General features: G+C 41.0%; 1 protein-coding gene across 3 annotated transcripts in view; it reads right to left on the bottom strand.

Annotated features, from left to right (window-relative positions):
* The window catches only part of PBRM1 (polybromo 1), a 113,239-nt gene that overhangs the window by 20,338 nt on the left and 72,764 nt on the right, over positions 1-20,137 (bottom strand). For all 3 annotated transcript variants that reach the window (XM_028124395.2, XM_028124396.2, XM_028124397.2), the window contains exons 20-24: positions 16,931-17,116; positions 15,857-16,014; positions 14,960-15,223; positions 11,527-11,672; positions 8,540-8,697 (exon numbers count right to left, since the gene is read on the bottom strand). In XM_028124395.2, coding sequence (XP_027980196.1) covers positions 8,540-8,697; positions 11,527-11,672; positions 14,960-15,223; positions 15,857-16,014; positions 16,931-17,116 — 912 coding nt within the window. The remainder of the gene's footprint in view (positions 1-8,539; positions 8,698-11,526; positions 11,673-14,959; positions 15,224-15,856; positions 16,015-16,930; positions 17,117-20,137) is intronic.

Below are 20,137 nucleotides of genomic sequence, written 5' to 3'. Positions count from 1 at the left end.
ATCAGTTTAAGTCCCAACTTCCTCACAAGAAAATTCCCATTGGTACATCTCGTAGGATCACATTAAAGATTAACTTAGGGAGAATGAAAACTCTTATGATGTTGAGACTTATTATTCAAGTACACAGTATGTTTTTCAATTTGTTCAAGCATTCCTTTTTAAATGCATTAAGAGTGGGATACCTAGGTAGCTCAGTCCGTTAGGCGTTTGCCTTCGGCTTGTGTCACGATCCCAAGGTCCTGGAATCGAGTCCCACATTGGGGTCCTTGCTCGGCGGGGAGCCTGCTTTTCCCTCTCCCTCTGCCTGACCCTCCCTCTGCTTGTGCTCTTTCCCTCTGACAAATAAATAAAAATCTTAAAAAAAAAAACACAAATGCATTAGAGCAGCATTTAAAAACTTTATTTATATAGATGGGGCACATATCTTCTTAAATTTATCCCAAGGTATTTTATCTTTTTATTATTATTGAATTTTTTAAAGTGCTATTTATTTAAGTGATCTCTACACCCAACGGGGGTCAAACTCACGACCCCAAGATCAAGAGTCGGATATTCTACTGACTGAGCCAGCCAGGTGCTCCTATTAATGACTCTCTTATGGCAGTTGCTTTGTTATCCATGTTGTACTCAACCATCTTACTTCTCTTATTGTGTGAAGTAATTCCTAGTTGATCCTCCTGAATTATCACATCCTTAATTTCCTCAGTGTAGATTTTGTTTCTTATCTCTAACTATGCTGACTAGTACTTATTTCTAACTATGCTCACTAGTACTTCCACAACATGGTTAAATAAGAGTGATATGGACACCCCTTATTTTGCACTCCTTAACAGGAGTGTTCATAGCTGATAATTTATTAAACATTTACATGCAAAACACCTAAACCATGTAAAAACAGGTCAGAAACATTTCAGAAGCTTGAAAAAGCTGTAATTACTACCACTGCCTTAGATTTACACACAAGCACTTGACTTACACAATCCAAAGGCTTTTCAATTCAGAGAAGGCATAGTTACCATTTTCCATAATTCACAGAAGGAAAAATAGAGATTTGGAAAGGGTAAGAATTACGCTCACAGCTAAAGAGTAAAACTGACTCAGTAGCCCTGGCCTGGTTGTGGCCTCTCTGGGTCCTGACCTGGGGCTCCTACCAGGCCCGCACAAGACATGGAAAAGGTAAAAGCTCAGGAAGCTTTTATTTAATAAAGCATACAAAATTAATAAAAACCTGCTGGACTCTGACTGGAACTATAATGAACTGATATATCAAATAGGGAGAAAAGTGACTCCTTTAAAAATACCGAGTCTTCCAGCTATAAACATAATGCATCACTTCATTTATTTAGGTCTTCTTTAATGACTTTCAATCATTTTCTCATAGGGTTTTTTTTTTTTTTTTCCCTAAGTAGGCGCCATGCCCAGTGTGGAGCCCAATGTGGGACTTGAACTCATGACTCTGAGATCAAGATCTGAGCTGAGATCAAGAGTCAGACGCTTAACCGACTGAGCCATTCAGGCGCCCCAACTCACACGGTTTTTTGGTGTGTATGTGTGTGTGTAGGAGTCTTACATTTTTTAAAAGATTTATTCCTAGGTATTTATTGTAAATGGCATGTTTTTAAAATTCAACTTTCTAATTGCTCTTTGATGATAAATAAACATATAATCTTGATATTTCCATTTATTAATTCTAATAGTTTATCCAAATACCTTTTGGATTTTATATGTACCTAATAATGTCTTTGAAAAACCTGATTTTATTTTTCCTTTCTAATCTTTAAAAGCCTTTTATTCTGGAGGGGCGGCTGGGGGGCTCACTCAGTTGAACGGCTGACTCTTGATCTTGGCTCAGGTCATGATCTTGGGGTCCTGGGATGGAGTCCTGTGTCGGGCTCCATGCTCAGTGGGGAGTCTGCTTGAGATTCTCTCTCTCCCTCTCCCCCTTCCCCTGCTCATGCTTGCTCTAAAATAAATAAATAAAATCTTAAAAAAAAAAAAATAAAAGCCTTTTATTCTGGAGGACCTGGGTGGCTCAGTCGGTTGAGCATTGGACTCTTGATTTCTGCTCGGGTCATGGTCTCGGGGTCATGGGCTCCTTGCTCAGTGGGGAGTCTGCTGGAGATTTTCTCTTTCCATCTTCTTCTGTCTCCTCCCCCTGCCCCATGCACTCTCTAATAAATAAATCTTTTTTTATACATTACGTCGTTAGTTTTTTTTTTTTTAAGATTTTTATTTATTTGACAGAGAGAGCACAAGCAGAGGGAGAGAGAGGGAGAAGCAGGTTCCCTGCTGAGCAAGGAGCCCCATGTGGGACTCGATCCCAGGACTCTGGGATCATGACCTGGGCCGAAGGCAGCAGCTTAACCGACTGAGCCACCCAGGCGTCCCAATCCTTATTTTTTAAAAAAAAGACTTTATTTATTTGAAAGAGAGAGAGAGAGAGAGAACGAGCAGGGGGAGGGGCAGAGGGAGAGTGAGAAGCAAACTCTCCACTGGGCAGAGAGCCTGACGTGGGGCTTGATCCCAGGGTCTTGGGATCATTACCTGAGCCAAAGGCAGACCCTTAACCAACCGTCTGAGCCACCCAGGCGCCCCTAAAATAAATAAATCTTTAAAAAAAATAAATAAAAGCCTTTTATTCTTCCCTTACTAAGAAGAGTTTTTCAATTAATGTAGCATTAAAAAAAACTATTATGAAGAAAACAGAACCAGCAAATAAATTGGGAATTGGCATGTTTCAGGAACTCAGGTTTCTGGGAATTTTATGATCCAAGTGCCTAAGGATGGAGGCAGTTTCTGTCATATGTGGCCCTGTTCATTCCCAAAAGCAACTTTTCTGTGGCTGTTTGATTACCATATAGGTTACTGAAGGCAATGAACAAAAAGCATTTTGCTGTTATAGCAAAACAGGACTGTCTCCTAAGTGAAGTATGCCCCCATCAGGTCTATATTACAGAAGAGGAAAATGTTTTACCACAGCTAATTACCTTTAAAACTTTTGTTTCAGGGAGACAAAGATGAGATTTACATTCAACACTGTGTATAGTTAACACAATAAAATTATAAATCTTCTAAAGCTTAAACACTTCAAATTATTACTCTCTACAGAAACAAATTAATTAAAAAAAAAATCTGCCTCCCTGCATTTTAAAGTCAATATAAAACATAACAAAAACACTTTTTCTTCCTTAATGGGTGGATACTGAAATGCACAAGCTGGGCTGAAATTCCATTTTGTGACCACCAGAGGCATTTCCTTTTGGGGTTTATCTCAAGATGAAGTAACCATGCATCTCACTGTATGGCTGGTGTCCTGCTTAATAATACTGGCACCTCTTTTCACTCTCAAAAGTGTTCCAGCTGGCTGTAAACCAAAAATCCAAACGCCAGTACAGAAGCAGAAGCGAGAAGACCTAGGTTTTAGTTTTGGTTCAATGTATTAGTCATTAACTTCACTTTTCTGAGAATGACAGCATCTGTTGTCCAGGGTCATGGTGAAAAATAAACGAGATCCTGGATATGTAGTTTATAAACTACAGAGTGCAACACATTCTCATAGGTATCTATAAAAAGGAATTACTCCAAATGATGTCGGTGAAAACGGTGAAGTAGGGAGAGCCAAGAGCCATGCTCTCACAGAAACAATGAGAAAAGCCAGCAGAAACTGTCAGAATCAACATTACTGGAACTCTGGAAAACAGCCAAACAACTACGTGAATGCTTAATCAAGAAAAAAAGTGACTGCCAAGTGGGCAGGTGAGCTTTGTGGCATTTTAACTTACCCTTGCCCCACCCCCTCACCCCCCTCTGGCTCAGCAGCAGTCAGGAAGATGACAGCCCGCACTCCTGGTGGGAGTTTCTGGTGCCGGAGGGAGCAGAGCAGTCCTTGTTCTCAAAGAATTTGGTTGCCTGTTTTGACCAACACGGCTGGCTTCCTCAGGGACGAACGCGAAGGGTTTGCCTTTATTCCACCTAACTTGCAGTCTCATGATGGCAGGAAAGTGGCTATGATACTTCTGCTGAAAACACCTGAAGGCAAATGAACCAGATGGTGCCAGCTGGAACAAAGGTTATCAGTTGGGGCAAACAGTATAAATGTGGAAAAGCCTGGCAGAAAAAGCTGGGCAGTGAGATACTTTGGGGAATAAGAGTTTTGGAAAGCTTCCACATATCCCGGGGAATCTAGAAAGCCATGCACATGCCATGGGCAGGACGCATGCTCAGAAAAGACCTGAAAGCCCTAAACTCTCACCTCTGGCTGACTGTCAAGCCCTGTGCAAACAGGAAGCAAAGGAAAAGGCAGAGTTGTAAACTTCAGGCTGAGTGATGAAAGTGTGTTCCAACACAGACACAGCCTCGAGCTGCAGAGACCGGGAAATTTTTTTTTTTTATCCAAGCATTTAAGAAAATCTCTATTAAATCAGTAGCTGACCACAAAGCTAACAGATCAGAGACTTCAGTGACCACACACAACAGCAAACACAGTTTATTTTTTTAATTTTATTTATTTATTTATTTGACAGAGAGAGACACAGTGAGAGAGGGAACACAAACAGGGGGAGTGGGGGAGGGAGAAGCAGGCCCTCCGCTGAGCAGGGAGCCTGATGCGGGGCTCGATCCCAGGACCCTGGGACCATGACCTGAGCCAAAGGCAGATGCTTAACGACTGAGCCACCCAGGTGCCTCAGCAAACACAGTTTAAAAAACTAGTTTAGAAAAGTCATTAAGTGAGCAACTATGACCTCCCAATAAGCTATAACAATAAAACCTGAGGAAAGGGGAGAATCCAATTTCCAGAGGTATCACATTATGATATTCAAAATACCCAGTTTTCATAAGAAATTATGAGGCCATGCAAAGAAACAGGAAAGTATGGCCCACTCACAGGATAAAAAGAAATGAACAGAAACCATCCCAGGAAAAGCCCAAACACTTTACATCAACTGTCTTAAATATGCTCAGAGAGCTAAAGCAAACCACGGACAAACAACTAAAGGAAATCAGAATGCTGACTCACCAAATAGAGATTATCAAGAATGAGACAAGAACTGGAAAGCCTAAATAGAAATGCTGGAGCTGAAGGGCGCCTGGGTGGCTCAGTAGGTTAAGCGTCTGCCTTCGGCTCAGGTCATGATCCCAGAGACCTGGGGTTGAGCCACCATCAGGCTCTCTGTTCAGTGGGGAGTCTGCTTCTATCTCTCCCTCTGCCCCTCCCCCCATGTTTGTGTGCACTCTCTCTCAGATGAATAAAATCTTAAAAAAAAAAAGAAAAAAAATGCTGAAGCTGAAAAGTATAACAGCTAAAATGAAAATCTTCATTAGAAGATTTGAACAGGCAGAAGAACCTGTGAACTCGCAGACAAGCCAACTGAAATGATCAGTCTGAGGAACAGAAAGAAGAAAGAATAAACACGAGCAGTCTGCGAAACCTGTGACACACCATTACGCACACCAACACAGGCCTAACGGGACTCTCAGATGGAGGAGAGAAAGGAGAAGAAAGAATACGTGAAGACAAAAAACTCCCTAAATTTGATGGAAGGCATGACAGAAAAAACTGTCAATGGAGCATTCTATATAGCAAAATAGCAAAATTACCCTTCAAATATAGAGGAATCAAGACACTTCTAGATAAACAAAAGACAAGAGAGTCTGTTGTTAGTTGATCTGTTCTACAAGAAATACTAAAGGGAGTCTTTCAGGCTGAAATGAAAGGACATCAGATAATGATGTGAAGCCATACAAAAAAATCAAAAAACACCAATAAAGGTAACCACATATGTAAATATAAAAGCCAATATTGTATTTCCAGTTTCTAATTCTCCTTTTTTCCCTCCTATATGATTTTAAAGACAAATGCATAAAGTGATAATTAGAAATTCATGTCAGTGAGGGCACACACAGTATAAAGATATGATTTCTGACAATAACACAAAGGGGGAGGGATGGTGCTCTAGAGAAAGAGTTTAATATACAATATAAGCTAAGGCAGGGCGCCTGGGTGGCTCAGTTGGTTGAGTGATTGCCTTTGACTCAGGTTATGATCCTGGAGTCCCAGGATCAAATCCCTCATTGGGCTCCCTCCTCAGCAGGGAGTCTGCTTCTCCCTCTACCCTCCCCCGTCTCATGCTCTCCCTCAAATAAATAAATAAAATCTTAAAAAAAAAAAGCAGCAGCTAAGGCAGTATTGATTCAAACTAGACTGCCACAAATTTAAGATGAAATTCCCAGGGTAACCATTAAGAAAAAAAAAAGCAATAAATGATATGGTCACCCTAACAAAGGAGACTTCAGTCTCACCTTTGCTATGCTCCCTTTGAGTCTTGTGGCTGGGTTTACCCTAGGGATTAAGGCTTTAGGGCACTTCTTTAGTCTGGATCATGAGTTAAAAGGAAGATAGTCTCTGCTGCAGAAACTCAAGAAGGACTTAACCTCACGAGCCTTTGCTCCCTCTCCCCAGGGTGCACCACGTTACAAAGAGGAAAACGTGTTGAACTATCAGCCATTCAGAGAGAGACACAACGAGAGAGGGAACACATTTACCATATCTAATTCTGAAAAAATTCAAAGCACCAGAACAATGTAGGTCAACTTAGTGATTAAATAAAGTCTAAGTGTAAAATACTTATTTCCTCTTAGCCATAAGCATGGTGGCTGCTTCTTTATAACCACGTGTAATCATTATAAAGCTTGTACCTAGTAACATTTTGGAAAACTATTCCAAAAGATGGGAAGAATAGCTGGTTTGCAAGTAAGTTGTAGCACTAATTCAGGGCAAGAAGAAACACAACAGCTGAAAGCAATGACAGTCTGTGATGCATATAACTACATTTGAGAAGCAGAGTGCATGTGAACACTCAGGAGGATGACTGAACAGAAACCATAACACGAGCCCTGCACATTTCTGGATCAGGGACAATAACATTACTAGGGTTAAGAGTACAAAGGAAACTGTAGAAGTCTTTTAACTCCTCCCCCTGCTTCCTACCTTATTCTCACATATCCTCCATACTCCAGCCACAGTGATTCCTCCAGTACATATGCTGGCTCACACCACCTCTCTACTCACAACCAGGGCTTCCTATCTGCTCCAAACTCAATCTCAGCACAGTCTAGCAGACCTACTGTGACTGTTTGCCCAGCCACCAGCTCTCTTCCTGTGTCTCAAACATGCCCAGATACTATGCCTTAAGGGCTTTGCATTTCACATTTGCTGTGTGTAAAAGGAGTAAAATCTCAGATCCGGGTATACTTTGGAGATACTGTGGGTTCAGTTCCTGATCACCTCAATTAAGTGAGTATCATAACAAAGTAAGTCAAATGATTGTTTGGTTTCCCACTATATATAAAAGTTATGTTTACACTATACTGTAGTCCATTAAGTGTGCAATAGCATTATGTCTAAAAAACAATGTACATACTACAGTTAAAAAACTTTTTATTGCTAAAAAATGCTAACCATCATCTGAGCTTCCAGTAAGTTGTAATTTTTTTTTTTTTTTTTTTAAGTGAACACTACATCCAACTAGGGCCTGAACTCAAAACCCTGAGATCAAGAGTCATATGTTCTACTGACTGAGCCAGCCAGGTGTCCCCATCTTTTTGCTGGTGGAGGGTCTTGTCTGGATGATGATGGCTGCTGACTGATGAGGATGGTGGTTGCTAAAGGTTGGGGTGGCTGTGGCAATTTCTTAAAATAAGACAGCAGTGAAGTTTGCAACATCGATTGACTCTTCCTTTCACAAATGGTTTCTCTGTAGTTATGTGATGCTGTTTGGATGGCATTTTACCCATAGTTGAACTTCTTTCAAACTTGGGAGTCAATCCTCTCAAATCCTGCTGGTGCTTTAACAACTAATTTACGTGATACTTGAAATCTTTGTTGTCATTTTAACAACCTTCATAGCAATTTTACCATGAGTAGATTCCTTACCAAGAAACCACTGTCTTTGCTCACCCATAAAAAGCAATTCCTCAGCTATTAAAGTTTTATCGTGAGATTGCAGCATCTCAAATATAGTAGTAATAAAGTCTGAAATACTGTGAGAATTACCCAAAATGTGACAGAGACATGAGTGAGCAAATGCTGCTGGAAAAATGGCACCAACAGACTTGCTTGACACAGGACTGCCAAACCTTCAATTTGTAAAAAACAGCATCTGTGAAGTGCAATAAAGCAAGAAAACGGGGCATGCCTGTATTCGGATGGTTTTCCTCCTCACTGCCTTCAGGGCTAACGTAACCTATCGGAAAGGCTTTTGGTGACCACATTACCTAAAACAAGACCTCCCCTCAACATTACCCTCTGTCCTCTTTCTCTGCCTTACTCTTATTCATAGCTCTAATTACTACCTGGTGTCCTACAGACTTTATTTACTGACTCCCCAACCTCTGGCCCGTTGTTAAGTCTCTAAGACAGCAGACATTGTGGTCTGTTGATTGCTGTATACCTAGCACCTAGAACAGTGCCTAACACAGGGAGTATTCAATCAATTGTTGTAGAATGGATGTGATTAAATGAAAAGGCATAAATACATACCCAGAATACATGTCATGGGGCAGGTTTCTTCCAGATTACTCAGAAACACTTCTTTTTTGTAGAACATTTTTGTGGGCTCATGTTCCGTCTCTTCTGGGTGAATGAAGATGGGGCCATAAAAATATGCAGCTCCATCTCGGACCCATACCTTTTCAATTCTTGGGGGAAAAATGGAGAAATTCCATTAAAATAGAATTCTGATCAGTTTCATTCTTGAAGGATTAATCTATCAGAAATTCTGTTAACCAAAACCTTTATGATATTTACTACTTAGAGGAGTTTCGTTGACTATTTTGACAATAAGACCATTTCCCTGACTTTTCCCCCCTTTGAGCACAGGAGAAGACATTTGGAAAGGGAGACAGACACTGGCTATTCATCTGAGGGAAAAAACACACAATACCAAGGCATATGACTTAAAAGTTTCAGCTAACCTCCAGGTTTTTTTTTTTTTTCCTGAAATGCTCATGATGAAAACAAAAAACAAAACTAAGCATCTGTCATCGGACTCAGCCGAATAAACAGACAAACCATCCATATTTGGGGTCAGCTCACATGAGTCACAGATACTCCTTTAAGGCAATGGTTCATGACTTTTTTTGAGTGTCAAGATATAATAAATAGCCCTTCACCCATTGAGAATCTGATGAGAGCCAGATACTATCTCCCTAGACAAAAATAAAAATGCATATCTGACTGCTCTGTGTCAGGTATTACACAATTCTTCATAACCACCCCCAGCAAGTTGGGATTATTAATGTCCCCATTGTCTTGTGGTTCCTGACATGAAGCAACATCCTCATCTCAGTTCATGGTAACTCCACCCTTTCAGTTCCTTAGGCCAACACACACAAGCCACCCTTGACTACCCCCCCCCCCTCGGACCCCACATCCCATTTATCAGGAATCCTATTAATTCAACCTTTCACAACAGGATCTGACTGCTGGCCTGAGCCAGCAATCACTGTTGCCTGGATTATTGCAATAGCCTCCTAGCAGATCTCCTTGCTTCTCTTTGACCCTTTTCTTTTTTTTTTAAAGATTTTTTTGATTTATTTGACAGAGAGAGACACAGCGAGAGAGAGGGAACACAAGCAGGGGGAGTGAGAGAGGGAGAAGCAGGCCTCCTGCCGAGCAGGGAGCCCGATGTGGGGCTCGATCCCAGGACCCTGGGATCATGACCTGAGCCAAAGGCAGACGCTTAATGACTGAGCCACCCAGGCGCCCCTCTTATTTTTCTTTTTTTAAAGATTTTATTTATTTGTCAGAGAGAGAGAGAGAGAGAGCACAAGCAGGGGGAGTGGCAGAGGGAGAGAGAGAGAGCACAAGCAGGGGGAGTGGCAGAGGGAGAGAGAGAAGCAGGCTCCCCGCTGAGCAAGGAGCCTGATGCGGGACTGGATCCCAGGACCCTGGGATCATGACCTGAGCTGAAGGCAAATGCTTAACTGACTGAGCCACCCAAGCGCCCCGACCCTTTAGTCTATTCTCAGCAATCAGAAGGCAGAGCCATCGGGCTAAGAACTAATTCAGATGTCACATCTATGTCTGAAAGAATCCAATGGGGGCACCTGGGTGGCTCAGTCGGTTAAGCGTCTGCCTTTGGCTCAGGTCCTGATCCCAGGGTCCTGGGATCGAGTCCCCCACTGGGCTCCCTGCTCAGCAGGGAGTCTGCTTCTCCCTCTGCCTGCCTCTCCCCCTGCTTGTGCTCTCTCTCTCAAATACAAAAATAAAATCTTTAAAATAAATAAAGAATCCAGTAGTACTCCCTTTAATTCAGTAAAAGCCCACACGCTGACAACGGTCCCTGAGGTCCACCAGAGTGGCACTGTGTGCTGTGGCCCTCATGACCTGTCTAACTCAATGCACTGCTCACTCCCCCGGCAACAAACCATCCAAATCTGGACAGGCCAGGCACACTTCTCTCTCAGGTCTTCATACTGGCTGTTCTCGCTTCCTGGAAAGCTTTCTCTCTGAATATTCACAATCCTCACTCCCTCAGTTTCTTCAAGTGTTAGCTCAACTATCAGCTCTCAGTGAGGCCTATATACACCACCCTATTTAAACTTCTGCACCTCCTCACTTTGTGCACTCCTGATTCCCCATACTCTTTTTTTTCACAGCACATATCATGACCTAATGTTCTGTACCCTTTACTTATTCACAATGTTTATTGTTTGTCTTCCCACTGCAACAAAGATCCATGGGACTAAGGATATTTGTCTGTTTTATTCACTAATGTATCCTCACTGCCTGGCAAATACTAAGTTTGTAATAAATGATTACTGAATGAAGAAAAAATGGAATGAGGAAACTGGAGCTCAGAAAAGTCAATCATTTGCCTAAGGACATGCAGCTAGCAGGGCTGGAACTCACACCAAGACCCACAACTCTTAATCACCATCCTCTACTGCCCAGTCCCACACCTGACTCCTTCACTGCCGTTTTACGCCATGCAACCATACTTTCATTCATGTACTCGTTCAACAAATATCTGAGCCCTTACCATGTTTCATGCATCGTGCTTGGAGCAGGGAATACAAAAGTAAGCAAAAGGACAGGGTCCCTACTCTCAGGGCATTTGCAGTCCAGTCTGGAAACCCAACAGTAAAATAACCTGATATGTGCTCTGAGAGTAATGAAGAGACCTAATCCAGTCTGCAGGGGACAGGAAAGGCTTCCTTAAGGAAGTGCTATCTCAAATTTAAGCTAGAGGAGTTCATCATGTGAGGTAGGCAGGGAGATTTCTGGGTTGAGAATTCAGTAAATGGTAGGAGAAGAAAAGAAAAGTTCACAGGAAGGATTTAAAGAAGGAAGTGTGGCTAGAGACCAAAGCAGGGCAAGTATGTGTGAGGAAGCTGGGGAAGTTACAGGATTGTGGGGGGGGGGGGATGATGACGACTTTTGACTTCATCCTAAAGAGTGATGAATTTCTACCCGCTCCAAATCTCTCAGACCCAACTGCATCCTCCCTGCTTCAGTACACCCACCTGCCCACGCGAGGGCGCACCAGGCCATGGGACTTGATGAAGACACAATCGCCAACCTTTAGCCACATGTCATTATAACGGAGCTGCTCAAAGTAGTGGCAACCTGGTTCACCATTTGACATTTCCACAGGGACATCTTCTTTCTCCTGTGGTAAAGGAAACTGGTTGAAGATAGGCAGCTGACAATCAAGGAGTAGACAGAGGAGGTTAAGAAAAAGCTGACTTTCCTTCATATTAACTTAAAATAAAAAATCACCATAAACAGAAGTTTTGATGAAGATCAGAGACAAGATTGGGGTACTGAAACCAAACTAAGTCTTATTAAATATTGTTCTTATTTTAAATTTATACTTAAGTTTCATAAACTGTTACCCCCAACACACACCCCATTCCCGCAGCCTTCGGGGGAGGTGGGGGAGAGAAGCACTGCAGAGGATACATCAGCATTCAGGAGCAGCCTCACTCACACACGGCTATGGAGGATAAGGAGCAAATTCTGCGCAAGCTTCCTCTTCATTACATTTACTGATCTCTCAATTTCTTAACATTAACAACTGATGGTTTTAAATGATAATTAAAAAAAATAAAATTGTTATCATTTTGATTTATTCTGGAATGGAAAGGAATAGTACAGCCTCTGTGACATAAACACATACACTCTGTTTCTGAATAAATTACAAGGTCTGTCACCTCCTGGCTGCTGTGACACTGGGCAAATTACCTGACATCTTAGGTAATCTGTAAAATGAAGGCAGTGCACCCATCAGATGGCGCTTTAGGAAGAAGCTCCAATGACACACTCCAGTTAAATGTACAGAACAATGCCTGACTTATGAAAAGCACTTGAACACCCATTCGTTATTGTTGTTTTATAGTTTTGGCAAAAAAAAAAAAAAAAGAAAGAAAGAAAGTAAAAGAAAAAGGGGTGCCTGGGTGGCTTAGTCAGCTAAGGGTCTGCCTTCGGCTTAGGTCATGATCTCAGGGTCCTGAGATGGAGCTTCGTGTTGGATTCTGTGCTCATCGGGGAGTCTGCTTCTCCCTCAGCCTGTCCCTCCCCCTGCTCTTCCGAGTGCTCTCAAATAAATGAATAAAATCTTAAAAAAAAAAAGAAAAAAAGACAGTTCTGATCTGATGCAGAAAGTGGGCACAGCATGAGGTGTTTTAAACATATTAACTCCAAAACACATAAAAGCTGAGGCAACTCCAGAACCCAATATTTTCTACTGCATCTCCCTGAGAATATCTGAAACTTCAAACCGAAAAAAAGAAAAATCTCCTTCAGAAGGTCCAAACAATTTGTTTTGATCTTTCTGACTTCAAATGTGATATATAAATGGTCTCCTGGAAAATCCTTAAGAATGAGCGAGGTCACACATATAATGGGTGAGGGGAAACTGTAGGAATGGGAGCTATAAAGTAGCCCCTGAAATTAAGAATAACTTTTTCTGGGTGCCTGGGTGGCTCAGTTGTTTAAGCATCTGCCTTTGGCTCAGGTCATGATCCCGGGGTCCTGGGACTGAGCCTCACATTGGGCTCCCTGCTCAGCGGGGCATCTGCTTCTCCCTCTCCCTCTGCTCCCCCAGCTTGTGTGCGTGCACACTCTCTCTCTCTGTGTCAAATAATAAAATCTTAAAAAAAAAAGAGTAACTTTTTCTTTTAGGAATGGATTCTGTTCTGAAGTTCTTTTTTTTTTTTAAAGTAATCTCTCTGCCTTGAGAATGAGAGCTGCATGCGCTACCTGCTGAAGGTATTCTTTTAAAAAGTTCCAGGAACGACTTGTTTCAGCCAGGCAGTATTAAAATAAAGAGACAAAAACAAAACAAAACAAAACGTGTGCACAGAGAGGACCCTGGAGACTTATGAATTCTAATAAATCTGCGTTAATTCTCATGTTCGCTTCCATTGGTATTTCTTATTCTTTCAAGATTAATTTCTCTATGATTCCCAGGCATACTGGTGAAATGTAAAAAATATCATGTTTTTTCCCAAGCTCCCTTTCTCTTGTAACACTATTAGGACACTAAAATGTATTTCTTTCCTAAGACACGAAGAAGTCGATTTTTTCCAGTTTTTATATTAACAATTTAAAAGCTTTATCTTTTTTGACTAGGTAAAAGAACTATATCTGTGGGCAACAATTCAAACATTAGAGCATGTAAAACTTAAAGGCAATCTTCTGTGATCCAACCCCAGAGATAAACACCTGGTTCAGCACACAGCAGTTCTCCACACTGCTTTTACAGTCGTGTATGTAAACATACAGTTTTTGTTTTTAAATGTTTTATTTATTTATTCATGAGAATCAGAGAGAGAGGCAGAGGCAGAGGGAGTAGTAGGCTCCCTGCCTAGCAGGGGGAGTGGGAGAGGGAGAAGCAGGCTTCCTGCTGAGCAGGGAGCCTGATGCGGGGCTCAATCCCAGGACCCTGGGATCATGACCTGAGCCAAAAGCAGACCCTTAACGACTGAGCCACCCAGGTGCCCTGGTCATATTGTTCTTAAATAACTAATTTGATTTCACTTAAAAAATACATTTTCTCTAAGTATTTTCTGCATCAATATTCATCAGTTAGACTGAACTATAGCTTTTCTGTTTTAATTTTGTCAGGCTTTGGAATTAAGATTATTCTCATTTTGTAAAATAAACTGGGAAGTTTTCTTTGTTCTCCATGCTTTGAAATAATTTAAACAGTATTACAATTATAGGTCTCTTAAAGGGCTAAAAGAATTCACCCATGGAATTATCTGACCTGAGTACTCTGTGATTAGCTCTCAGAACATTTTTTAAGAATTCCTTCTTGTTGTTGTCCACTTACGTGTTACATCTCTTCTTGATTCTTCGGTAATTTATAGTGTCCTAGAAAATTATTTATTTTACTCAGGCTTTCAACTTTATTAACAGAAATGTACAAGTCTTTAAATTTCTTCCACATTTGTATGTCTGAGCTTAACTGCCTTCCTTTTTTATTAGGATAGTTGGTAGTTTATCTCGCTGGACTTGTTGAAGAATTAGCACTTGGATTTACTTTTAAATTCTATTTTTCAGTTCTACTGGTGTTCTAAATATTAATTTCTGTCCTTCTATAGTCCCCTTCTTTCTGTTTGGCTAAGGTTTTATGTTGTTGCTCTTTTTCACTTTTTTTTTTTTAAAGATTTTATTTATTTATTTGACAGAGAGAGACACAGCGAGAGAGGGAACACAAGCAGGGGGAGTGGCAGAGGGAGAAGCAGGCTTCCCGCTGAGCAGGGAGCCTGATGCGGGGCTCAATCCCAGGACCCTGGGACCATGACCTGAGCCGAAGGCAGACGCTCAACGACTGAGCCACGCAGGCGCCCCTCTCTTTTTCATTCTGAATTTGATACTTTATTCATTTATTTTCTGGAATAGGTATTTTGAAATGTAAAATTCTTTTCTGTGTGGCTTTTAGCTACATACCTTTTCCAAGTTAAAACTGTCTTCTGTTCGACTGTCCTCTGAGTTGTCTGTGTTCTTCTCATCATCCCCTTTATCTGCATTTGCGAATACAGAGGCCACTCGGACCACAGGCAAGGGCACATCCCGAGGGACAAACCTCACTGAGCTGATGGGCATGGTCCACAGTTTAATTTTCTTAAAAGATTTGGTTTTGGCAGAATACCGTGATTCGCAGACAAAAACATCCTCATCTCGAAAGTTTTCTGGGCATAATTTAAAGTATTCCTGGGAGACATAAGAATAAGATTATTAGGTGAATTTTCTGAAAACCAGTCAACCAAAAAAACCAAAGCTACACGTCCGTCAAGCAAACAAATGTTAACCTGTTAAGACTTTCTGACAGTTAACAAATAGTAAATGGTTAGCAACGTAAAAGCATCTCCCTGCTACAGAAGGGCCTTATTAAATATAAATACTTAGCTTACCAACTGCCCTTTTGAAAATATATTAGCATTTCATACAGCTATAATGTTCCTAAAAGCTTTGGGCAGGGCTCAATGTACCTATATCACATAGATACATAAAAAGTATACTTTATTATACCTAAAAAGCACACTGACAATTTTTAATGATCTTTCAGAAAACGTCATCCTCAAAATTAGCCTGGCAATATAAAAAAATTTAAGCTAACTGCATATAGCTATATAGTGTTGGCAGCAAATGGTGGTCTTTCATCATCATGATCAGATTAATTTCCTCCCAAATCTTTTATCGAATGCCATATAGACACAGCTTAAAAAAAAAAAAAAAAATCAAGGTTTAAAACAGAGTGCCTAATTTATAAATACGAATTTTTTGTGTTTGTAAATTTTATTTTCATGGAATGATTTGTACTTTGGAGCCTAATGAGTTTCTTACCTTGACAAACATGACCACACATTTTCCTAGAATTTTACTAACGGGAACTTTATTGTAATAGTCACTCTTAAACACTTCTTTTTCTAGAAATTTCCGTGTAGCCAGATGGAATGTTTCATTTGGCCGATAAAACCAACAGCCATACAACCATTTTTCACCTCAAAAACAAAAAGGGAGAGAGAGGGGAAATTGCCATTAACAGAAATCACACATTCTTTGCAAAATGAGCAAATTCTCCATCCACTCTGCCATGGCCTGAACCTAACAATGTGCTTTTTAGGCCACAGTTTCTTAAAATAGTTACCTTAGAAGAAATGATACTTTAAAGTAATGAAGTATAATGAGGCCTAAAAAATGCTACTTTCCCCCGCATGTTAAAAATGTATAAAATACAGGATGAAGAAGGTGATGAGACCTGCCCTAGTCTGCTGGGCCCAGGACACACTCAAGACTGTGTGCTTATGCTAAGGACAGAGCATCTAAAGCATATCAAGGACGCATTTAGCACTTAGGGGAAGGGATACAAAGGTACTTCATGAGGAGCAGCTGAGGGAACTGGACTGTCTGGATCACATTTCTGTCTGCTTCTGGCTTAATGAACTCCTATTTGTTCTCCATGTCTTAAGTGAAAGGCAACTGTTCTAGGGCGCCTTTTTGAAATCCAAGTCTAAGCCAAGGCACATGTCACACTATAATAATTTCCTTTTTATTTGTGGTTTGTACCAGACTGGTTTTGCCAGGGGCAAAACACGAGCCTTTAGTTCTTGTGAGGCTCTGCCATCCTCCAGTTTGGCTTACTGTGTGTTTTAAAGAAACAGCAGTTGAGTGAATGAATCTCAGCCTCACTTCAGGAAGTTGCGTTTCCTTTGACTCAACTGTGCCACTCAGGGGCCCAAGAGTACTAGATCCTATGTTTTTCATATAGTGGGTGCTTAATTCTATTTACCGAACACTGCAGAACAACTATTGTTGCAAGGCATAACATGTCTCAGTTACAATTTTCTTCCCTGAGGACCAAGGAGGAGTAAAATAGTCCCAGCTCACCATCTGCCCTTTGATTTAAAACACACTTACCAGCAGAATCTTCCCACAGTCTTTCAATGCAGACGATGTGTGGCTGCAGGCTGGCCTCTGCGGGCTCCACATAGACGTAGTCTCCGACATGGTACATGCTGTTCTTAAAGCTGCAGTCCTGGCTGTATGTGCGGTGTAAGCCAGAGAGGCCTGCGGCGCCTGAGGAGTCTTCGCTCTTTTCAGCTTCTTTGGTGAAGACAAAAAGGTTCCCATTAATAGGATGTGGGAATCAGATGTAGGATTCAAACAAAACATACTAATACATCTCATTCTTTCCTAGACCTTCAAGGGCAGGATTCAGGACAAACAGTATGATACCTGTATTCCCAAGAGCCTCTACTCAAACTTGCCTTTTTTTGAGTTACAACCAACTGCCCTTAATTTAAGTAAATGTATAAACAGACAAAGGATCTACACAGTAAAAATAACCATCTTAATAATATATGCTCAATGTAGTCGTTCTGGATGATAAAGAAAGGTAAAGAGAAAACAGGTCACCTGTAAATCATGCAATCCTGGAAATGATCTCATATGTACTTCCCTTCCATCTTAATGCCTCTGAAATTTTTTTCCCAACAGTTATTATATGGGTATGTCAAATGGAATCTTAGAAATGAAAAAATATGGAGTATGCGTATCAAACAATATAATGTAAACTATATATGTCTACACTGAAGATACACTGAACAGGGGTGCCTGGCTGGCTCAGTCAGAAGAGCATACAACTCTTGATCTTGGGGTTGGGAGTTCGAGCCCCAGGTCGGGGATAGAGATTATTTAAAATAAATAAGTAAATAATAATAATAATAATATACACTGAACAGTTCCTGAGATTAATGCTTTTTCAACAAGACTTATTTTTGCTAAACAATACATTTTGATGGCTACTATGCAAGCCATCTTTTGCAAATACCATAGGATTTTTTTTAGATTTTATTTTTGAGTAATCTCTCCACTAAACATGGGGCTTGGACTCACAACCCCGAGATCAAGAGTTGCACATTCCACCAACTGAGCTGGCCAGGTGCCCCAGGGTTTTGTGTTTTTGAGGATAAAGATTTGCCCACATTTCCAATTATTTCCTTATGATAACTTTCTATAAATGCAACAGCTAGAAATAAGCATTTTAAATGCTTTTTTAAAAAAGATTTTTTTGAGCGAGATAGAGCTAGAGAGAGAGCGAGAGAGAGCACCAAGCAGGGGGGAGGAGCAGAGGGAGAGCGAGAAGCAGGCTTTCCGCTGAGCAGGGAGCTTGACGTGGGGCTCAATCCCAGGATCCCAGGATCATGACCTGAGTCACAGACAGACGTTACTGACTGAGCCACCTACGGGCCCCACATCATTTTTTAAGTTTTGCCAAGTTTGGTGGAAAATGTCATCTAGTATTTGATTAGCCAAATAAATCCCTGTAAGATATCAAGAGATTCACAAGGTTCTTGAGGTCATACACCAGCAGGAACACTGTCAACTCAATGGAAAGAGACAGAGAAAGTACAAAATCAGAGTGTTAGCTAAACCCCCAAAATTCTAGACAGGAAACAGGCTGCTAAAACTACTCAGCTGCAAACATGTGCTACCTTTCATGAAAAAGGGTGATGTAGAGGGCAGAGTGCTGAGCCACAGAGGACTATTTCTTGGACTTGGAACCTAATGACTCTGCCCAGCTGGATTTCAAGATTGCTTTGAACTCAAATGACCCTTTCCTCTCCATTTCTCCCTTTCTGAATGAGAATCTCTCTCATCCCACTCATGTGTTTTCACTATATTGTAGGAGCAAAGAACTTGTTTTTTAGTTTTACAGGTCCACAGATGGAGAGGAATTATGTCCCAGGAGGGATCATACCCAGAGCCCCACCCATATACACCTATCTAAATGATTTATATAATAAGATTTAAGACTTTTGAGCTCATAAAGCTGATATATTTAGATGAGATTTTGATACCTGGTAGAGGGGTGTTACTGCAACACCCTAAAAAATAGGGAAGTGACTTTGGAATTGGGCAAGAACAGAGACTGGAAGAATTTTTTTTTCCTTTGGAAACAACAAACTTTCTAAGAATTTTAAGAGAAAAAGCCTCCATTGCTTTGAACAGACTATGGCAGAGAAACGGACATTAAGGACTTGGCAGCAGAAGGCACAGGTGGAAATGAAGAATGTGTTACTGGAAAGGAGATCCTCATTATATAGTGGCAGAAAGCTTGGCAGAACTGTACCCTGCAATCACTTGGATTCTGGGCCTCTTGGGATGATCTCCTGGTTATCTTTCTACTTCTTTGTTTGTTGTTCTACTGCCTTGGAGTTTTTTTTTTTTTTTAAAGATTTTATTTATTTATTTGAGAGAATGAGATAGAGCATGAGAGGGGGGAGGGTCAGAGGGAGAAGCAGACTCCCTGCTGAGCAGGGAGTCCGATGCAGGACTCGATCCTGGGACTCCACGAAGGCAGTCGCCTAACCAACTGAGCCACCCAGGCGCCCTGCCTTGGAGATTTCTTCTTCATCTTCTAATCCTTCTCTAAATGTTTCCTTTCTGCCATCATTAAAAATTTTTTTAAACTGAATCAATTTGACATAAAACAATGGGTCAACTTAGGTTATACAGTTACTTTGATACATTTGTATTTGTTGCCACTGTAGTGATAAATTTTTTTTAAACACATAGTCTTTTTTTTATATTTAATCATTTGAGACAGAGAGATACAGAGAGAGAGAGCATGAGCAGGGGGAGTTGCAGAGGAGAGGGAGAAGCAGGCTCTCCACTGAGCAGGGAGCCGGATGCGGGACTCGATCCCAGGACCCTGGGATCATGACCTGAGCTGAAGGCAGAGGCTTAACCATCTGAGCCACCCAGGCGCCCCACTGGAGTGATATTTATCACAGCACTTACTCATGTAAGATACTGTGGTCTATCTTCATTCTAGTGTGCTTTAGCACTCCATGGCTATTTACTACTCCTTACAAGTTTGTGCCGTTAAACACCGTCTTCTTTTTGCTCCCACCCCCCTCTGCTATCATTGTTTTTAAACAGTTTCATTGAGATATGATTCCCACACCATATAATTCCCCTATTTAAAGTGTACAATTCAGTTTCTTGGTATGTTATTAATTTTTTAAAAATGGTAATACACTACATAAAATTTGCCATTTTTGGATGATTTTTAAGGAGATAATTCAGTGGCATTAATTACACTCATAATATTGTGCAATC

Source organism: Eumetopias jubatus, unplaced genomic scaffold (assembly GCF_037043125.1).
Source record: "Eumetopias jubatus isolate StellerSeaLion01/CBP00866 unplaced genomic scaffold, mEumJub1_p1.0 scaffold_1, whole genome shotgun sequence".
NCBI lineage: Eukaryota > Metazoa > Chordata > Mammalia > Carnivora > Otariidae > Eumetopias > Eumetopias jubatus.
The sequence above is the reverse complement of the archived record's forward strand: the minus strand, read 5'-3'. Positions and strand labels throughout refer to the sequence as shown.